The 23154-nt window shown below is 43.7% G+C and overlaps 1 protein-coding gene across 3 annotated transcripts in view; it reads left to right on the top strand.

Moving 5' to 3' along the window:
- The window catches only part of LOC147684697 (uncharacterized), a 292946-nt gene that overhangs the window by 227968 nt on the left and 41824 nt on the right, over window positions 1-23154 (top strand). For all 3 annotated transcript variants that reach the window (XR_015300652.1, XR_015300653.1, XM_086940535.1), the window contains 2 exons: window positions 5551-5658; window positions 17601-17722. Coding sequence is in view for 1 of the 3 variants with exons in the window: in XM_086940535.1 (XP_086796661.1) it covers window positions 5551-5658; window positions 17601-17722 (230 nt within the window). In the remaining 2 variants the exon portion in view is untranslated. The remainder of the gene's footprint in view (window positions 1-5550; window positions 5659-17600; window positions 17723-23154) is intronic.

Here is a 23154-nt window from a genome sequence, read left to right as displayed (position 1 = left end):
GTCTACTATGTTTGTTATGAGATAGTTGACTGTGCCCTCAGCCATCTCCTACTCTCATTTCCGAACCTCCTGAAGTAAGCCTATGCATGTGCAGATGTTCAGTGAGACTTGTACTTAGGATCCGGTACTTGCCAGCGCAACTCACAAATAGATTTCTTGTTCCATAGCTGTTGTATTAAAAGCGAACCCGACACAAGAAGGGAAAAATGTTGTTCTGCCTATAGATAAACCAGAGCGCAAAGCGTCTCTCAACGACTACATGTCAGTCTCTAATCCGGGGAACGAATTAAAAACACAACCAACATTAAAGAATGTGCTTAACAGATATGCTGAAAAGTGGATGATACAAAAAAATTTTTTTTTATTATCTGTGGCAATTTCAAAACATTTAATGCATTTTTTACTTTTTTATATATACATGAGAATCAGAACAAAACAATTGGCATAATAACATAAATGTATTCTGTCCCATTGAATCCATATGAAAACAAATAAAAATGACCCCCCTCCCCCCCAACAGAATGAATAGCGGCAAAAAACAATTAAAACATCCTCAAACTAGTTGCATCCTAACACAATCTAAACAATCAAGCATACTGTAATCGCATTAACGCTCATATCTCACTGACAGTCGCACGTTAAAAAGAGATGCAGAAGTATGGAGACCGTGACCTAGAAAAAAGAACACAGTGGTATCTTGCACTGTTAAAGAGGAGTTGAAGAAAAGTGTTTCAATGAGGCGATGAAGATCCGGAAGATAGTTGGAATCAAATATTCCACTCACTATTACTCAAGAAACATCATAAACAATTAGTAGTTGGTCTGAAAACATAAATGTAACATTGTAACACTTCGTTCTTTGTAGTTCTTTTTCATGTACCACTATGTGGTCCCTGTCAAGCAACGTGCCGACGCGCGTTTCAGTGTAGGGCTACGGTCTAGCCGTCTCCTTCTTCGGGGCACAAATACGATGCAATCCTGGGAATGAGCCATAAAGTTTGGGGGAATGAAAGAATTTATTTACATCAAATATATTCCAAGGCTCCGTTCTATAAAGCAAAAAGACAGAAAGCCATGTCATTGAATGAAAAATACACATGGTCCTCCCCAAAAGAGAAACCAACCTAACAAGTGCGTGAAAGATCAAGCTAATGAGTACCTCCAGTATCAGCACCAGTGCCTTGGAAAACGTAAAAGATGTGTGAGCAGGTACGAAAGGACAGTCACAGGCCTAGCAACCACCAAATGTATAATGACATGTGAAGAAACCAAGAGGAAGTTGGCAAAAGTGAACAGAAATAGCTTCCTACTGCCAGAATTTCAAAGCATAGTGGGAATAGGGATGAAACAAAATGTGCTGTGAGATAGATACCCCGAACAGCGAAATGACTTGCAAGGAATAGCTCTTGGCGTTAAATGAGTCCGTACTAAATCTAGTGGTCAGTATCTGCTGTAAGCTTCATATCCAGGAATAGGCTAATGAAAAAGAAGCAACAAACCGAAAAATATATAAAGAAACCACTCACTATTTTATATTTTCAGTCCTGCCGCATCCCAACTAAATATTGTGAGCCGATAAAAGGGCCCTCTGATACTACCTCGAGTGAGTAATAGAACGGCCACATAAAGGCGGAGAAAAGTCCCTTAATGGCGGAGCCGGTGGAGTTCCGGTTCAGGACGAATACAGCAAATAATAGCGGGGGTCCAGAGGCAGAAGCAGAAAGCGGGGCCTTAAAGAAAATCAGCAAATTACATATATAATCAACCGCTCCCACTAGAAGTTCATTCACGCACAGGTCGTAACTGTGAGTGCCTAAATGAAGAGATATAAAAGCACACCTGGCGTACGCTACCGCCGTTACCCCCTAAAGGTGGGAGTAGAAAGGATAACCCAGTGTCCTAATGTTACGATCGGGTGTCCAGTATCACATCAATCAATCAAGGAATTTGTAAAGCGCGCTACTCACCCGGAGGGTCTCAAGGCGCGGGGGTCCGCTACTGCTCGATCAGCCAGGTCTTGAGTTGCTTCGTGAAGGCGAGACGGTCCTGTGTCAGCCAGAGGTGGGTGGGGAGGGAGTTCCATGTCTTGGCTGCCAGGTAGGAGAAGGATCTTCCGGCGGTGGCTTTGCAAATTCGTGGTATGATGGCGAGGGCGAGGCTGGCGGAGCGGAGCTGGCGGGTTGGTGTGTATAATGCGAGACGCCCACTAAAGAATAAACTGGAGCAGCTACCCAGGTTACTGGGAACAGCAGGATTCCGTTGGCCATGATGGGCGACTGGCTAGTTTGCGCACTACAGATAAAGAATATCAAAAGTGCAAACAGAGTACCAAAGACTCAAAAGGTAAAGTTCTGGATAAACAAAGTAAACAAGAAAAAATAATATAGCATTAGATGCATAGCTGTTGTATGCCCAAACTAAAGACAAGTAAGAATAAAATGAATGCTTGAGCACGGTGCTTGCTCTTTCTGCATGCACTGAAAAGGAAAATTAGAGGCATGTGGGAAAAGACAGACCTGAAGATGTACCCCACACCCCATCTAGCTTAGCATGCAGCAATTTACAGTAAAGTAATAGTGACAGATAGCCACATTCACTTGTCATAGCATTCAACTTGTGTGTGAAACAAAATCCTATTTTTTAAAGAAATGGCGCTGACTAAACCGCCAGCTAGTTATGTGCGTGCTTGGGTGGTTTCTAAATCGACCTCCTCTTTCAAGACTAAATATCTTCTTGACATTTTAGTCTTCTGCGTACTGTTGTACCATCCCTTTGGATCTACTGGTTGTAGGCAGTTCTTCACACAAGAATTGCAGGGTACGGCTGAGTCGCACAGGTTCTGGAGGACCTGCCTGACGCTATTAAATATTTAGAGCCTGTCAAAGAGCAGCTCACTTACTAGTGATGTCAGGTTTTCAATTTTGGTATAGTTCACAAGTTCTAAAGCATATCACATCACTAACAGGCATATGCATCAAAGGAAAAAACGGTCGCAATCGGGCAGATTCTCAGAATCTGCCCCTTTGCGACCGGTATTTTCGCATTTGGGATGCATCATCCCAAATGCAAAAATCGCAATTTAAGGAATCTCTAAATTGCGATTCCTTAAATTGCGATTGCATTTAAGGAATCCCAAATTGAGATTTCTTAAATGCAATGCATTAAAGTTAAAAACAATTAGCGATTTCGCTTATAGGAGTAGCTAATTACCATGAAGCTGAACTTCATGGTAATTTGCAAAAACTTTGAAAAATGCACTTTTGTGCATTTTTCAAAGTTTCATGTTGCGCACACACATGCCCTTAGGGCATGTGTGTGTGCAGCAAATGTGCACAGATCAATTTCAGGGGGGTGCAACAGGGTGTCTTTTTGACAGCCTTGTACCCTTTAAATTGCATGAGCAATTTGCGAGTACCTACTGGTACTCGCAAATTGCTCATGCAATCTCCAATTCATTCCTTAGGGCCTGGAGGCCCATCGGGATGAATGGGACAGCATTCCTTAATTGCGACTTGCAATTTGCTAGTAGCAATTAAGGACTGTGTAGGAATCGCTGTTTTTATAGTGATTCATACATGCATAGGCTTTTGCGATTCCTAAATAGCGATTCTTTAAAAATCGCTATTTAGGAATCTCAATTCCTTCTGTTGATGCATGTGGAGGAAAGTTCTTTGTGATGTGGGCTGCCGTATGATATATTATTGTGTTGGGTATAATGGGCTGTAACATGTTTTGAAAGAGGAGTGCCAGGACCTGCCACAAATAAATAAGCGTCCCATACCAGCCCTTCTGTACGCGGATGACGTTGTGTTGATTGCCCAAACTCGAATAGGACTTCAAAGGGTACTCACTAGCTATACATATTACATGGAGAACCTGGGCCTACGAGCTAATACTGCAAAAAACATTTATAATGAAGTGTGGCAAAAACAGTTCTAGGTGCAGGGGCATTTTTATTGGTAATAAAAAAGGTGGAACCAACTATAACTTTCCCTTATCTAGATATTTTATTTGACAATGGGGGGGACATTGTACCAGGCGGTTAAAAACCGGAGGCTGCTATTTATAAAAGCTACTGCCGACCTAGCCAGTTTTGCAAAGAAGCTGGCTAGAAAACCGCCTGGGGCGCTTTTACAAATCTATAGGGCAAAATGTATTAGTCTAGCGATGTATGGTGTGGGTGTATGGGGTTATTGTGATACCATTCTTCTACAACTGGTGGAGAATGCTCTTTTAAAATATCTTTTGGCAGTCCCAGACAAGACTTCCATCTACGTATGCGTCTCAGAACTGGGTTTGGCTAATATATCAGACTTAATAAAAGTCCAACTAGTTCTGTTGTGGCATAGAATCTGGGCCTCGCCAAAAAACACTTTTAATCGTGATATTTTAAAGGATAGCCTTATGTTTGAGAGGTCTTTGGAGATTCCATGGCGGAATTACATAAAGAAATTTATTCATGATCTGGGCCACATCGAATACTTTAATAATCCTGGAACTCTACACTCTGTCGCCAGAACGTATTTTAAAAAATGCTGTCTGACACATATGGAGGCAAATAGATTTGCTGTTGAGTAGCTAAGACGTCAGTACTATATAACCAACACATTCTTACCACTTATGGTATGCAGCCATGCCTAAATTTAATTTGAAGTGGTTAAGACAGATTTCTCAAAACTCGTTTTTGATTTGGGTTTTTTCATTGCTTGGTAAGTTTTCCCAACTAAATCACTACAATATTAAGTAAGTGCCCATGCGATAAACAATCTCAGCAAACAACAATGCATGTGGTATTATTTTGCAAATTTTATGTAATGCAAAGAAAGCAATGGATTTTACCAATTTTAAGAGTCTTCGTATTGAGACAATGTAGACACGCGTTTTTATCACTACAGTTTTTAGAAAATTAATGTTTTGTAAGGTTAATAGTATCTTTTGTAAAAAGTATTGCAAATTGCAGGAAAGGAATTCTTATATGAAATTCCATGAGGAAGTTAAAATGACTTTGCAAATTACTGCTGGAATTAAATGCCGTATTATTGAGTAATCTGTAGCTAAAAGTACTCATTGTACTTTTTTATGTATAACTGATGTTTTAAATTGTATGCTTTTATGATTTTGCACAAAATCGACTAAAGCCGGCATTGATTGATTGTCTTGGGTATATAGATTATCTCTGATTTTCTAGTTTGACAACTTGTAAATCTATTACTTTTGAATACAGTAGAACTAAACTGTTTATTAATGTTATTCTCCAATGCTTACTTTAAATAGGACAGCATTAAGCAGTCATCATGTGCTATCTGTTCTATTCCTTCAGAGGGCCCAAACCACTTTAGATGTGTCCTCATTGCTGCCAGGCACACTGAGTAAAATGCAGTGTGCACTGGTCTTCACTACTACTAGTCATTAAGCTTCTGGCCGTTGGACAGCATAAGGATTGCTATTGTTAGACTCTGATCATTTATACTGTATATTGTTTATTCACTACGAATGGCAAAGACAATTATAGTAACCATGTTTTTTTCCTTTTCATCTTCATTCAATAAGATGCCCAATGAGGCAGAGCTGATTCTCATCGTCCGAGCCTTTGCCCAAAAGTTGTTATTTGACCCAAAACCACCAGCATCTGTTCTGAGTATCATTTTGGCTTTTGGGGTGAGTAGTGTTTTGCATATTCGGGTCACATTTGTGTGGAATGTCCGTGTATTTGTTAAAATTGGTTATGTAATTGGCGAAAAATCCTATCTGCATATCCTATCCAGTTATGATCATTATTTAATATTTATTTTCGGACCTTTTGTGTACCACTTGTAATGTTTTTAAAATGCAACACACTCCCATACCACCCTCCCACTCTCAAACTATCTAGTGTTGGACAGTCGGGACTACTCATAGTTACTGGTTTTGTACATGAGTTATCTGAATGGGATGGTCATTTCTAGAATCCAAGTAAGAGTTTGATTGGTCTTAAGACCAATTGTTTTGCAATAATAAAAATAATGCTAATAGTGTTTATATTGACTTTATTTTACAGTAGTTTTTGCAATACCCTTAAAGTGCAGTAAGTAGAGAGAACTTTCATTCCAACTTAGGGCTACTCCTTTTATAGTCTTTAAAAGCAAGAAAGCTTAATTTTTGTAGCAAAAGTAAAATCAGTGATAAGTGGGTTACACACAGATCGCAACACAAAGCTCTTAACTTTCAAATATTCAGTCTGAGCAAAACATAACATTCTTTATCTGTTAATTTTGGATATAGTTTCATTTCTACACTAATGATACTATGCACTTTCATGGGATTGCTGACAATCGACGCAGGGTTGTCTTTATTGGTGAACCATGGATGTAGCTTAGTCAGCTTAAACTGATCGTTCTGGGAAATTTGTTTTACTACCACAGGCCAATCTAATAACTCTTCAGTATTAGTGACTGATTAGTGGCTGTCCCAACGTTCTTCCATCTGACGTCATATGTGCCATTGGTTAAAATGCCCCCTTTATGCAGGTGAAGTTAAATTGACTCTCCAGGTCAGCGACGTGATTGTAGATCTTATTTGAGCCAAACAAAATCTTCCTGTGTCGCAGGGTAGTTTAGGGCCGCATTTAGGCTTTAACACAGGGGTAGGAACCCTTCTTACCAGCAAAAACATGTGGTTCCCCCATCTTCTATTTAGAGTTGGGTAACTGACGAATTACTGTCAGCTGAACCTCTGCTGGCTCTGCCGGCTGCAAGTCCGGACCCAGTGGTCCATCTGCTGAGGACTGTTGTATTACAGTGTCTTTCTTCCTGCCATATTGAGGTGGAAACAAGCTAGGAAAATATTTAATGGCCGACACATGCATAAAAAATCCTTCCTGAGTGTCAAGGTCATTTACATTTTGTTGAGTGAAAGTAAACACTCGCTTTGGGAGTTTTTCTCTGAAAAAACCCAGCTTGGAGAGCAGCTACTTTAAATATGGTGCCTTCTCAATAAATCTTAAGTGCTGTGAAGGGAGATGTCACAGCAGCGGCTCCTTTCATAGTGTAGAGTTTGCTGCAGGCAAGCTTCCACAATATGATATATAGTACTTTGCCATGCTATTACAGACCTCCAGAGTCTAAATAAAGCCATTAGTCCCCTGAGTAACTATGAATGTGTAGCTAGATTACACATGAGATTTAACCTACGATTACAGGATTTTAGGAAAGCTTGCTGGTACGTCTCAGTCTAGAATCTCAAAAGCACAGTCAGGAATATGGCTTCCTCCAACAGAGCTATTTTAGATCCTTCATAACACTGATAACTTGAGCAGTGGCCCAAACTCTGGTGTAGGACTATTCTGCTGGCCACTGCCTTGCAACTTTATTTATTTCTTTATTTCGGCCAATTGGCCATAAAAGACACACTTATATACATACATTAACCAGAGGCTCATACAGTGTACATACACGGTATACATTAAGAACAGACTACTTTTAAAATACAGTAAAAACTTAGTTTCCAGCATCCTCTTTTTAGCACATTTCATTTGACAGTTGAAATAAAAGCATATATAAACTTCCTGCTCAAAGCATCTGACCCAATTTCCTGCGAACAATATACACAGAGTGAAGAAACCTACTAATGCTGAATACAATAAACTGGGCAGTATTGGTTTTGATAATCCTATATGCCGTCATACAAGATCTTGTTCCTAGGAGAGTGCACATAGGTTTCAACCATCTCTTTCGAGCTTTCGAATATGCTTTGCATATAAACAACATGTGGACCTCATTCTCCGTACAAGAATCTAAGCACATGGAACATTTCCCACGTATAGCATTCGGACATTCCATTTTTCTCTTGGACCAGCGTTCTATATTGGAATTCAGCATGAGGTTACCATACCTGAATTTCAAAAATAAACACTTTGCAACAGGCGGCTCTATTTCGTCCAAGAAGAGTTCAAAGCAGGGTTCGTCTTTAAAAGTAAAACATTCTTGGATTAAGGACCCAGTTCTATTTGCATATACTAGCCTATTAGTCAGACCCTCCAGCTTATCGCAAAAAAATCGCGAAATCGGCCCATCTCGGGAAATGCCGCGATATTTGCCAAAAAGCCCGCGAAATTTGCCGTTTCCGCCGTTTGCGCCGTTTCCGCCTTAGATTTCACGGCGAGGAGGTCGAGGGGGGTCTGACTAGGTCTCAAAAATGCATCACATGATTGCGTGGTGCACCACGGCAGGCTCCCAGGCAGGTACGGTAGTGATTTAAATGTGAGCAAGGGTTTTAACTGCACCCTCTTCTGCAGAGGGATATTAGGGGGCCTGATGGAGGATTCTTAATAATGCTGCGGGTGATAATGAACTGCTCGTCTCGCCTGCTGGGAGCAGACAAAGCCTTTGTTGGCCCAACAGGCGAGCTTCCGGCTCCGAGCAGCGCGTCCACGTCCAGGTTGTTATGGAAGCGCCTAAATAAACCCAGGATGGCTTCGAACAGCTGCTTTTTTTTTATTTTCCATTTCAGAAGCGAGGCAATCGGAGGAGTGATATTGGGAGCTCATTTGTAAGGGGTGGCAAACGAGGCTGGAAACATTAAGCATTGGCAAGCAGTTTGTAGCACCCGGGGGAGGGATAGGCAGTAGTTGTCATATAAAAAGGGGGGGGTGGTTATGAGATACAAAACAGGGAGAGGTGAGGAGAGAGAATGGAGGGAGAGACACAGGAAACAGAAACAAGAAGAGGGGATGAGTTACAGAGCAAGGTGGGGAGGGGAGAGGGGGAGAGAAGGAAGTGAGGATAAAGAGAGAGGGTATGAGATACAAAATGGGAGAGGGCGAAGTGAGGGGAAAGAGTGGAGGGAGAGAGGAAAGGGAAACAGAGCGGGAGAGGGGGTGAGAATGAGAGAAGGGAGGGAGAGGATGGGTGAGGGGAACAGGGGGAATTGAGGAGAAAGAGAGAGAGAGGGTAAGAGATACAGAGCTAGGGGGTAGTGAGGAAAAGGAGAGTGGAGGGAGAGAAAGAGGAAACGGAATCAGAGAGAGGGAGAGAGAGAAAGGAAAAAGAAACAGAAGGAGATGGGGTGCGACATATGGAGGACGGGGTGAGGAGAAAGAAGGGAAGAGAGAGGAAAGAGAATCAGAGAGCGAGAGAGTGATGTGAGAAAGAGGGAGGGATAGAGGTGAATGAGGGAGACGGAGGGAAAGAAAGGGCAGTGAGAAAGATCAGTGAGAGTGAGAAGGAGAGAGGTCAGTGAGGGACAGGGTAAGGAGAGAGAGAAAAAAGGAGTGGGAGAGAAAGCGAGAGATAATTGGGAAAGAGAGGTGGGAGAGCAGCGAGAGAGAAGCAGGAGATAAGCACAACCGAGGTGAAGGTAAGGCAGGGGAAGGAAAGAGGATAAGGAGGAGAGAGGAGTTGGAAAATGGGGAGAGCGAAGAAGCAAAGAGAAGGTGTGGGTGATAGGAAGGGGACATGAAGGAAAGAGAGGCGGGCGAGTGAGGGGGAGAGTGTGGAGGGAGGGGAGAAAGGGGGTGATAAGAAAGAGATAGAGAAAAGCGAAAGAGGGAGACAGACAGAAATGTGGGAGAGAGAATGGAGAGAGAGGACAGGGAGAAAGAGAGGAAGAGAGCGGTCGAAGATGAGGGAGTGAGGAAACAGAAGGGGAAGAGAGAAGAGGGCACGAGAGCGGGTAGAAAGGAGAGAGATGGTATAAGATGTGTGTGGGGGGGTGTGTGCGTGTGCGTGTGTGCTTCATGTTGTTAAATAACTAAAAAAAGTACGATATTTGTGTTTGTTGTGGGAAAAATGGCCACATAAAATGCCGCAAAATTGCCGCTAAATTTCCATATTTGTGCCGCTAAATTTCCACTTTTGTGCCGCTAAATTTGCTAATTCATGCCGCTATATCCTGGGGGGTCTGATTAGTCGTATAGGACCAAAAGGCTCGCTTTACTAAGGACTTACCGAAGGGTGGTAAATTGTCTGGATTCTCCCACAGCTGGGCAAGCCCAGTATCGAGAACCATTTTTTAATATGTTTAAGCCATAGAATAGAATGGAAAGAGTCTAGGTCCAATAACTCTCGAAGGCCGTTCCTATATTCGAATAGTTCTGGGGTAGACCATATCCTTATCCAAAACATTAATGGTCTAATGATAGTAAAATAATCAGTTCTTTTAAAATTCAAATCAAATTGGAGAGGGATTAACGGTGTACTAGTAGGAACCCTTACAATTGCTCTCATAAATTTATTATCCAGGCCTTGGAAACTGTCCCTGGCCCAAGGTCCCCATATCTCAGCCCCATACAGGGCGGCCGATTGGATTTTAAATTTAAAGAGTTCAAGCACAGGGGTCACACTCTTACTTGTGCTAGTATTCAGTTTGCTCAAAATCGGTTTAGCATTATGAGCATATGACACCTTGCTTTTCTCGATTTGGGCCTTCCAAATTAAATTTGAATCGAGTACCACCCCCAGATAGGAAAAGTTGTCCACAGTTCCTAAAGTTTGACCATTTAAAGTTAAAGTCCCTCTATCCGGTTTGCTAGGGTTCAATGCCATACACTTAGTTTTGTCAACGTTTATTTCTAATCCTTTCATCACACAATAGCTACTAAATGAGTTTAGGAGTGCCTGGAGGCCCTTCTTAGTTTGGGATATTAAGATGGTATCATCCGTGAAGAGCAACGCAGGCACCCTTTCTCCGTTGAGCTGAGGAGAGTCATTAATACAGCCATTCAGGTGATCAGGAATGTCATTGACAAATAAGGTGGGAGCCAAGACGCATCCTTGCCGGATACCACGCTCAATTGGAATGTTACGCGTCAGTTCACCATTTGGACCCCACCTAATGTTGGCATGATTTCTAGCATGTAGCTCAATTATTTGGACCAAAAGACACCCTGGCAGACCGGCTTCACTTAAGGATCTCCAGAGCAAGTTGCGAGGAACAAGGTCAAATGCCGCTCTCAGATCTACGAAAGCTACATACAAATGACCTTTCCTAATGTGCACATACTTCCAATATATACAACAAAATCTGAAGACCTGGTCTATGGTGCTGGTCTTGCTCCTAAAGCCTGCTTGAAATTTGGAAAGTATTGTTTTTTCCTCCAGCCAGTCATTTATCCGAAATAATAGATGTTTGGCATAGAGTTTTTGCAGGGTGTCCATTAAGCTAATTGGTCTATAATTTGAAGGTACAGATCTATTTCCCTTTTTGAAAATTAAAACAACTTCTGCTGCACGCCAGCTATCCGAAAATTGACCATTTTTAGACAGAGCATTGAACAATCCATTTATATATGGAGCCCAAACTTCGATTTCGTGTTTATACAGGTCGCCCGGTATTTTATCAGGGCTAGGAGCTTTACTGTTTTTTAGTTCTTTGATTGCCCTTTTTGTTTCATCCAGTGTAAAGTCAAGGCATTCAATAGGTGGAGGCAGCCATGGGGTCTCATCAACACCACTATCATATTGTTTATAAAGAGATGTGAAGTGTGTCACCCAAGTCAATTCATCTAAAAACGTGTCCTTCACAACTCTGCCTGCGTGACCCTTATTTGCAACCAGCCTCCAGAAGCCAACATTGTCATTAGATTTGGCAGCAACCAGCATGTCAGCCCAGATCGACTCTTCCCATGTTTTTTTTTAAGTTTTTTGGACATGCCTGTACTCTTCCCTTGCAAGTCTAACATCTTCCTTTGATTTATTTTTAATAGCAAGCAAGAGCTCCCTCTTGGCCAACCTGCATGAATGGTCATACCATAGTTTGCCATGGCATCCCACTCGTACATTTTGTTGCTTTTTCTTTGGCATTTTGGACAAGCAAGTTTTTAGCTCATTAAAGAAAGCCTTCAACAAAATGATCATACTGGTCGGGTAAGAAGGGTTGTCCAACTATAGGCCCGAACATCGTCCCAAATAGTGAATATGCCAAAGCTAAGGCCTTACCTTCGGCTAAAATGTACGGCCATTTTAGTGCACGTCTGTTATTATTAACAAGTACCTGCTCGTACATTTTACGGTTGGCAATCTCAGTCGATGTAGAGGCAGAGATGTCACTGAACATGTGAGCGTCGATATAGAGTTCAAGGGGATAATGATCACTCTCAACCCTATTTGCCACCTTGAAATCAACCATGAAATGCCAAATGCTTAGTGAAACAAGTATGAAGTCTAAATTGCTTTTGGACTTCGCGAAGGTTGGCTGTTTTGTTAAATCCGATGGGAGGCGGCCGTTACATGCTCTGAGACCATGATCTACAGTTAGCCTCATTAGTTGGACGGCCAGAGTAGAGCATTTAACACAGTTTGAAGTCTCTAGCTGGGGGATATTATATGCTTGATCTTCATCCTCAAGAACGTCAGTGATACCAAGAACCGGTTCAAAGTTGCAATTTAAATCGCCTCCCAGAATCACAGGGACATCACCAACCACCCTTTTCAGGAAGGCATCCAAAGTTTCCAAAGTAGGTGAAACCTTGGAATGACCAAGGGGTCTATTATAAACATTGACAATGTAACATTCGTCCCCATTAAAGTTTACAAGTTTTAGTGCCAAGATGTCAGGGGTTCCTGTGTCTACTGGTTCGACCCTTATTTTCAATGTAATTTTGAGCCATATGATCAATCCCCCAGACGGCCTCCCCCTATCAGACTGGACCGCCTCAGTAGCAAAGGTTTTGTATCCTATCCTATGCGGAATATCCATTGCCCATGTTTCTTGCAATAAACAGAAATCACTGGAGTCAACATAATCAGCCCATTCTGGGTCTTTCAGGTTTTTGCCGACTCCAGCAATTTTCCAAGACAGGATGAGCAACTTTGGGGTTAGCCCACTACCAGAACAGGTGGAGTCATCAATGGACGGCACTGGTACCAACGGTAGATTAACACTATCTAGCTGTAAGTCAGCAATTAGGTTCTCTGCTTCGGTGATCGAAACCCCTGCTACAATGCTACTTCCTTCACCAGGACAACCCTCATCCATGTCGTAACATTGTGGGCTCACAGCTGATAAACTTTCCTTGTTCTGGGAATCCCACGTTTTGCAATAGTTTTTAATTCCCACTCCCTCACTCTGTGGTGTCTCACTATTTCTAGTTCTAGGGTAGCTGTTCCCATCCCCGGGTGTACAATAGGTGTATTCTGACTTTGAGATGCAGTTTGGCAAGGTCTCAAGTCAATCCACTGCATCTAAGCAACTGAACCTGTTGAAAGTGGGAATTCCATTCCACATATTTTGGTCAGCCTGTCTGACCAAATTGGGTGCATAACCATAGTGATGTTTAACAGTATTCCAATTGGACCCATAATTTGGGGGCCTAGGTGGAGGATAGAAAAACGATAAGGGCCTGGCTTCAATAGATGAAGCGTCTCCATATGATTTCCATGTGCATATCTGATGGGCACTGTGGGGTTCCTCAAATGAAATAACTATACAGTCGCCCGGAATTGATTTGGCTATAGGACCAATTCATGGTACCCTACGGACCATAAGGATTTTACTTTTCATATGGTTTGTAACAGGTTTGTTTGAATTTAACCAATAAATCACCTTATTTTTTAGGGAAAAGAAATTCTCTTCAAATTGGTTTTCCAATTCAGGCACCCCAGTAAGGACAACTACATAGGGGCTGGCATCAGGAGGCAGGTCTATAAATCCTCCCTTGAAGTTGTTATAAGCGTCAGTTGTTTGGTAGTTAAGTGTGTTTATTCTGTTGGCAGAAGATCTATCAGCCAGGGATTTGTTTGGGCCCAGAGTAGTGTGTATAGGGGGAGGTATATGAGATGAGGACTTCTGTGAAACGGGAGTCTTAGGGGCAGAAGAATGAGACAGCAACATTTGCCATTTGTGACTTCTTGCTTTGTACTGGACCTTTCAAGGAGGGTTTGCTAGTAGTATTAACAGATGGCAGGTTCGAGGGTGTAGCATTAGATTTTATTAGAGTACTCGTTGTCGGAATAGTACTTATATTATTTACTACTCCCTCTTTTTGCTGCTGTGTACTAGATGGGTTGATGTTTGAGGATACCACAGGGGCCATAGTTGGAGCCTGTCTAAGATTTGCTGGTACATCACTACCATTAAGACTTAAACTAGATAAGGTGATAACACTTTTTTCTACCTCAAGTAGCTGATTCTCAATACCGGTTAATCTAACTTCTAACGGCCTGAGGAGTTTTTTAAGCGTTTCCCATACAAGTTTCAAAAACTCTTCCCTGTCCCCTTCTGGCTCAACCATAGGTGTGGAAGTTTTCTCGCCCTCATCAATAGGAAGGGCAACCCTTAAGTCCGAATTTGACGCCTCTATATTATCATTACTTGTTTGTACAGTTAGAGGCTTCTGGTCGTGCCCATTTATAGCAATAGTTAGTTGAGATGCCCCCCTTGTGATACACTGACTTGAGGCTACCTTAGCTTTTTTCCTGGCGTACACAGACACATTTTTCCGTTTTCTCTTTTGTTTGGGTATTGCCTTAGCGACTCCCTGGTTGTTTTTAGAAGCTGCTTTCCCCGACACCTTCTCCCCCTCAACAGTCTCTGCCAGAGGATCTGAAAACAAAATGCTTTCTGATACACCACTGACCGACAACTGCGAGGGGTCTAAGTCATGGTTGGCAGCGGGAGCAGTTTCCTCAGGTATAGGATGTACTTCGGCCAAAGTAATAATTGGTATGGGGCCGGTAGTGCGCTCAGGAGTTTTTGAAGAGGCAATGCTACCTAACGAAGATTTTTTTCTTAATGCTATATCTGTGGACAGCCTTCTGGCAGTCTCCAACTCCAGGGACACTCTATGCTGAAGTTTTGTGATCTCATTATCAATGGATAAGCTAATCCTTGTAATAAAGTCATCCAGTGTCCCTGTAGCCTTTTTCACGGGCTTTGTGGCCCTACTCCGGGTTTCGCGCACCGACATTTTTGGTGGGAGAGTAGGGTAAGTTAAGGCACAATTGAACAGAATACCGTTACAGATACAACCAAGGGAGATGGCCCGGTCCGGTCTTACTCGGTCTGGAACGGCCCGGTCTTTGCCCGGTCTTCGCCCAGAGCTGCGTCCCGCGCTGCGGGAGTCTGAGGCTATGATATAGTGGGCGGGGGGCGGGCCCGCAGGGAGAGCGGACCGGATGCTGGATAATGGTCTCGCAGGGACTCCTGGACGTTGGAATCCCTGCACGCTCGCAGCCCCGCAGAAGCCTTGCGCCCAGTACCGCCTTACCGCTCCTGGCCTTCAGCTTACACTTCCCCAAGCACTGCTGGACGATGCGGCACCCGCTGAGCGGGTGCGGTGAGGTGTGGGCTCAATCAATCCTGGGATGCTGACTTGACGAGAATGCCTCCGTGAACAAACAGCTGGTGACCCAGCGAGGAAGGGTGAGAGAAGTTTTAACAGTCCCCAGGTGGGCGGGGGGCGGGCCCGCAGGGAGAGTGGACCGGATGCTGGATAATGGTCTCGCAGGGACTCCTGGACGTTGGAGTCCCTGCACGCTCGCAGCCCCGCAGAAGCCTTGCGCCCAGTACCGCCTTACCGCTCCTGGCCTTCAGCTTACACTTCCCCAAGCACTGCTGGACGATGCGGCACCCGCGGAGCGGGTGCGGCGAGGTGTGGGCTCAGCATCCCAGGCTCAATCCTGGGATGCTGACTTGACGAGAATGCCTCCGTGAACAAACAGCTGGTGACCCCAACTTTATCGATTTCTCCAACACAAGAGCCTCTTTAGACCTGCTAATTTATCTTGAGCTGCGTGACGTAAGTGGGGTGTGTTTCTGAGAGACTGATGTTATTCCAGCGTGTGTATTTTGAACTTGGCAGTCTTGCTGATCTATTAAATTTCAGGCACTAATGTTGCCATGAAACTTCATGGCCTAATTGTTGGATACTTTTCAGGTTCTATATTTCTTTTTTGAGTGTGCCTCACTAGACCGGGTTTCAGTAGTCTAGTTGGCCCATATGCCTTTGTGTTTTTTTACTTTGTGGCCGTTTTGCCGAAGATGCTTTGAAAATTTAACGCACCTACTCCAAAGGGTTGGGGCTCCTGACATTATCCGTCTGAGGGGTAAGTCGAAATCGGAGTTGAATATGGCCCTAGAGTTGTTTTGTTTCTGAGAGAGAGTTGGCAGCCCTCCCAGTTTATGGGGACAGAGGAATGATATTGAATACCTGGCAACACCTCCTGGAAAGAAGACTTTTAATTTAGATCCAGAGAATATTCTCTTTCATCTAGACCAAGATTTGTACCAGGGTTTGTTGGGTTCACAGCTATTCAAATATTATTTTGTATATAATCTGTGCACATTTACAGTTGGACATGGTGAGTCATTACTGCTGCATTTGCGCATTTGAAGAGGCTTAATGGAAATATGTGGCCTTCATGTAACCTTGTTTGTTACAGATATGGTTGATTGGGAGGTATCATCCAGTGAGGATTGAGTGGATCTGTTGAGTGTGATGAAGATACCAAGTGCTGGGAACACCACTTCTGTTTACTGGTATCACTTCACTGCCTGTTGTGCTTCCTAAAAACCTTTTTTGGCATACCAAAGGTTATACATCGCTCTCCAGGATACCTCGCTGGGGCTTTACCCACCTAAAACCAAGGGAACCATGCAGGTGGTTTTCTCGCAGAAGAGATCGACAGAGGGAGCCTCACCCTCATAGAGGGCATCCTCACCATATGTTTCTATCACCTACACTCACGATCACCCAGCAATCCAGGCTTGTACTATCTTCAAAAATCTTTATTTTACTTCATAGCCTGAATGGGAGGATGTGTCACATTTGTTGTCACTTGAAAAGCCTCACAAGCCATCAAGACAAATCTTTGCTTGACGCTATAACTTTATATGGAGATCTTGCCAAAAAAGCTGCTGATGTTGCGTCTTTCCAACTGCATTTTCACTATTGACCACTTGTGATAGTTGAGATCTTGGCAGAGTACTTAAAACAATTTGCTGTTTGCCAGGTTTTCTACGTTATAGAAAATAAACTTTACTTTCTGCCCACGGCTGCAGATGATCTGTCTTTGCAGGCTCATTAGCCTTTTCTGGAAGTTTAATGGACGCAAAACTGTAGTTTCATAGCAAGATGGTCATTCTGTCTACCTTTTCAAATCTCAGATTTTCTAACTAAGCAGATGTTAGTCTTATCAATTTATTTGCCAAAAACTGTCTTGCACCTATTTCAGAAGAGTATTGATACTCTGTTATAGGCTCTCTTACCACACAGAGCTTTATTCCTTGATCAGGCTCAATAATAATAGCAAACCTGTTAACTCTATCAGGCAAAGTCACTACAAATAGCAAAGTTAAACTGCAAATGTGTGGCTTTCCATCAAGCCCATACAGACTGCTCACATTCTGTTTTTAAGTAATCCCAAGTTTTGGATACATATATCTATCCAGTAATATATAACGGACTAGCTGTGTAGATGTAACTGAATGTTTATCATTTAGGTCTCTGCCATTAATGGAAGGAGGTGTGTTTGAACTCCGTGTATGAGTTTTTCAGATAACTTTTTACTTGCAACAGTTTTGATCGCTTTGCTGTTTTAGCATTTTCAAGAGGTTTGTCAAGAACCATGCTGCAGCCACTTGGGGTGCTGCAACATTTTAATGTTTCCTCATTTTACTGTTTTCAGAAAAATATATGGGCCCTAAGGGATCTTCTAGAGGCCATTACTCCGAGGAATGACTTAGTATACCAGTTCACACAAAAACTTGCTGACGAACTGTGCGTACAAAAACAAACTGCTCTGCATGCGTAAGTATGCATTCATTTGACTCTGATGTTGAAATCCGGTTTTCCAATGTTAATACCAAGAATACAGTATATTTTTTATTGCCTTGCTGTATCACCCTTGACAGTTTGACAAAGCTTAATAGTAGCACCTCTGTTAAATCATCTCATTTATCTATTCATGTATTTGCAGTTTCTCTGTTGTAGGACTGCATCAAGATCTATTGTTTGGGTTGTTTTTTCCAGGTGTGAGATTTATCCCCTGTTAACTGATTTTCCTATGACAGTCCATGGACAACCAGTTTAGGGAGGAGTGATCTTGAGGCATGAGGTCATTTCTGTATGGCCCGGATTATGAAGTTTCTCCAGCTAGAGTATCTGGTAAACAGAACAAGGGGGAATTGGGAGTAGGATGGTTCCTGTTCCTCATTGTCCTGGACGGACAGTGTGTATTGCCCAAAGTTAATCTCTGGATAGGCCACCCTATCATGTCAAGAAATTGCTTAAGATCTGCCTTTGTATTTTGTTATGGTGAGAGTTTGACAGGAGTGGTTCAGTGGGTTCTGGCCAGTTCAATTACTGAGGGTACAAGTGAACGGGGAGCCATTTTAAGATAAGTACTGGGCACTGGTCAAAACTAGTTTCCCAGCTACATAGGGGTTTCACTGAAGCCTCTGGTGTTTGGGTATCAAACACCTCATATTTATAAACCCACACTGAATCCAGTGATCAATACATGCACCCAGAAGGTACCTTGGAGGTAACCCCTGAAAACCTTATGACCACTAGTGTATTGTCTGACTGGTCCTGTCCAGCCTGTTGCAGATGATGTGTTTCCGACCTCCTGGAGCTCTCTGAGATCAGAAACCATGCCTGCTCTGGCAGGTGTTATCACATCCTCAAAGTAGGTTTACTAGTAATCAGCATATCAAGGCAGGAGGCTTCAAAGGCCTCCACCGCCTTTGCTATGAGGCCCTGACTTCCCACAAACCGGTGAAATGCCACCCCATGCACAAGGCCCATTTCCCTCCAGGACAGGCGGGAAAATTAACTACTTAAAAGGCTCGTTCAGCCTCCGGCTAGTACCACCTCTAAGGTGGACTACCTGAAGTGAAAGCAACTGGGAAAATTCCACCCGCTTGGTTTTTTGTGGAATTGGGTACTCTGGGTCAGGGTAAGGCTGACTTCCTCAGGAATTAGTCATAGAGACAATGTTGTCACCCTAAAGGTAGGCAGTCCGTTGGCTACTACCGGACACTCACTGTACCTCCCCTAAATAAAATTATTATTTTTTTTAATCTGTTTATTGAATTTTCATATATGCAAAATATGTTAGACATACACAGTATTTTACCAGAACCAGTTGGCAAAAAAAATGCGAATTATATGTTGCATTGTATCGGTGTATAACAACTTGGCTGCTAGGGGTTTTCCCCTCCTGTGCTGAAATTGCTTGAATACTATAGTTTCATGACAAGGTCAGCTCGTCATAAGCACAGCTCAACCGTGCCTCATGACGAGCTGACCTTGTCATGAGCATGGAAGGGGTTAAATGGACAATAGCTATCTCAACCATAGCCATACAACATGCTAGTATACATTTAATACGATAGTTATATAACAACATTCTGGGCTCGCTACTGCTTCGATATCCAAGCACAGTGCAAGTGTCTATTTCACACCTCACGGTATTCCATCTGTAAATTTATAGTGACTCCAACCGGCAAGTCATAGCTATTGACGAAGCTACCAGATCCATAACAATAAAACACCAAACATACAATCATGAGGGACAACAGGAAGGAACAAAGGAGGCTGGGGAGAGGGCGAAACAAGCCATATCTATAACCATAGTGCTATTTACACCATCCCAGCTGTGTCAATTCTTGTGTCATATTTCTGCATACTGATGCATTGTATGTTATGTACTATACTCATTTCAGACCACATTATTAACAATTCACCCTACGTCCTGTATGTGGACAGGATCAGTTGGTGCCAGAGGCAGTGGAGGGTCATCCGTAGTCCATGCTACTTGAAATGGGATACTTAACGAAGCTCCAGCGTGTCTTCGCTCAATAGTGGGGCCTCCTCAACTTTGGCCTAATTCAGCATTGAATGAGCCCAGGCTGTAAGTGAAGGGTGGTCAGTTGCTTTCCATTGGCGCGTGACAAGCCGTTTGGCCACCACTAGTCCCAAGTCTAAAAATTGGGAGGAGGCATTATATTTCTTATTTCTGGGAAATATTCCTGTTATGCAAGCCACCCAAGTATTCAGCATTGTCCTATCTGTGCTTGTGTTTAATAATTGAATCACACCAAACCAATAGCTTTGCAGTCCGGGGCAATACCATAGCGTATGTAGAAGGTCAGCATCTACCATTTTGTAACGCGGACAACAAGCATCCACCCTGTTAAATAACCTGTTGATTTTATCTGGGGATAGATAGGCCCTATGGACTACATAGAATTGAATCCCCCTAAACCTTGCATTTCGGGGAATGTGTCTAGGGCTTTCCAGCAACACACCCCACTCTAGGGGTTTGCAGGGTCGTGCCAGGTCTACCTCCTGTTTGTTACACAAGGGTGTTAAATCGATTATCGTGTGCTCTCAGATTTCGCAAACCATTTTATGAGGTGTCGCCTCGTACCCAGCACGTGGACATACTGCATCAGGAGATGTGTCGGAGGTTCGTGCGAGATGTCACCCAAGTAGTGTCTTAATGTAGCTATTCAGGAGGCGTGGTTTAGGAACTACCCTGGCGGGACGCCCTCCCCTTCTGTCAGAGGGATCGACCGCAACACATCTTCCATATACAGGTCACCCAGTGTGTGTTTATCAGCGTACTGCCAGTCTGTAAGTTCTGTTGTACTAGTTCTACCCCTGCCTTTCGGCATTCCTAGAATCGGTTTTGTGGGCGCATATAGTGGAACTTGTCTGGTGAGATATAAAGCTCTACGGAAGCATTTCCGGGCTATCTGTACCCGGAGAGGAAGAGACGGATGTGATCTGGTACACGAATTAAAGACAAAAAGGAGCCTGTCCAGCTTGTACGGAGGTACACCTTCCACTGTATCAGTAAGGTGGAGCTCCCTCATCCTGCTTGCCACCCAGTGTATTTGGGACACGTAATAATGTTTCATGTTGGGCAAAGCTAACCCAGCCTGTGTCTGGGGTAAGTGCAGTTCAGTAGGCGCCACCCTACAGCGCGTGTTATTCCATATGAGGTCCCTTATCATCCCTTCCAGTGGACGAAAAAATTATGCTGGTAGATATAGTGGGAGGTTCACAAAGTAATATAGCAGTCTGGACAGCATCACCATTTTAATAAGCGCCACCTTACCAGCCACAGAGAGGTAGAGCGTTTTCCAGAATTCTATCTGGGGCCTTAAAGCTGCGATTGCTCTGGATAGGTTGCCATCCAAGAGATCTTGATTCGTGTCGTATAAGAACACCTAGATATCTAAACACAGACAGTTGCCAACCCACTAATGCACCATCAGTTGAGGGGCATCTGTGCCAGGAGTGATGGGAAATAAACATGATTTCCCCCAATTAACTCCCAGTCCTGACATTTAAGCAAATAATTTTAGTGTGTTTGTTATGATCAAGGGTATCGCCTGTAAGTTCCTGATATAAAGTAAGATATCATCCGCATATAGCGAAATGGCGTGCGTCTCTTCCCCTAACCATTCACCCCGTTGATCCACCAGTTGACTCAGAGCTATGGCCAGTGGCTCTGTGGCCAAATTTCAGGCCCACACCAAAAAAGTTGCTGGCACCTGTATAGGCCTGCTGAGGAGTCTCAGCCACATACTAGGCTTCTTTAACGCCAAGACTCGCCAACTTATTATTCAGGCTACCATCCTCTCGCGTCTTGACTACGCCAATGTACTCCTCCTTGGCGCCAACAAAGGAGAGTTATCACGACTTCAACGCGTGCAAAACTCTGCGGCTAGAATGCTAGTCGGCCTCCCCCGCAGATGCTCAGCTAGAACAACCATCCAAAAACTACACTGGATACCTGTGGACTCCAGAATTAAATTCAAGACCCTCATTATGACCTTTAAAATCATCAAACTGGATACCCCTCCTCTGCTTCGACCACTCCTCACCCCCTACGCCCCGTCACGTAACCTGCGATCCTCCAACCAAAACCTCCTGTGCGTTCCGCGCATAAAACTCTGCCGCATGGGCGGCCACTCCTTTAGGGTCCTTGGAGCCAAACTATGGAACAGTCTGCCGCAATACATCCGCTCCATAGACAGTCTTCCGGCATTCCGGAAAGCAATTAAGACGCATCTATTCCCTCTTCCCTAATTCCCTTTCATCTTATTTCGCTCAGGCCAGGGTTTGCGGTTTTCTCTAGCGCCAGGACGCCTCATTGCTGGGGCAGCTGTTTGCGCTCTACCAAACTATAGAATAGAATAGAAGGAGAATATTAGTGGGGAAAGGGGGCCCCCTGCCTAGTTCCTCTCCCAATCGGTATGGGCACTGAGAATTTTCCTAAACAGACCCATACGGTGGGTGTTTCATTTAACAGTTTAACTAAACTTACGAAGTAAGGCCCGAACTCAAAGCGTCGCAGCTCCGAAAACATGACCGGCCATTCCACCGTATCAATGGCTTTCTCCAGATCCAGAGCTGATCCCGCTGCTGGCCAGGTTGCTACAGCGCTGCGCATCACCAGGCAAAACCTACGAATATTTAGTGAGGTGCTGCATGCAGGGACCAAGCCATTCTGGTCCTGATGAAGCAGGTCTGGAGTGACCAGGGCCAAGCGACCCACCAGGGCTTCTGCCAGTATCTTGTAATCTCCATTTAGCAGTGCTAGAGGTCGGTAGGCAGTTGTGTTCATGGGATCCCCACCTGGTTTCGAAAGGGTAATCCGAGTGGCCTCTGTCAAATACGCTGGAAAGGCGGCCCCCTCTAATGCTTCTGTGTATACTCCCAATAGCTGCAGACCTAAAAGATCAGCCTAAGTCTTATAAAACTCATGGGGAAAGCATTCTGGTCATGGGACCTTGCCAGTAGGCAGCGCACGCATCGTGCCTTTGACTTCCTCCAGTGTAAGAGGTGTATCTTATTCTCTGCGCTGCTCCGGTTTCAGTGTAGGAAAGGTGAGACCATCCAGGAAGGAGTGTAGGTTTGTGTCTGAGACGCTGAAGGCGTCTATGTAAGTGAGTGAAGTGCGTGGTCAGTTCTTTGTGGATCTCATGCTGCGTACATATTCGCCATCCAGAGTCCAAAGTGCAGTAATGAGGCTCGAGGCCTGATCCTGCTTCATCAACCAGGCCAATAAGGCCCCATATTGATCAGTTTTTTTTTTGTTTTGTTTTTGGGGTAAATCTTTTTATTAACAATGTGCAAGAGACCATTCAGTACAATGCAGTATACATGAGGCATGTTTGGAGATATCACAATTGTGAACCATATCCTCAGTAATTCGGAACAAT

Source organism: Lissotriton vulgaris, chromosome 10 (genome assembly GCF_964263255.1).
Source record: "Lissotriton vulgaris chromosome 10, aLisVul1.2, whole genome shotgun sequence".
Classification (NCBI taxonomy): domain Eukaryota; kingdom Metazoa; phylum Chordata; class Amphibia; order Caudata; family Salamandridae; genus Lissotriton; species Lissotriton vulgaris.
This window is presented reverse-complemented; position numbering and strand designations above follow the sequence as displayed.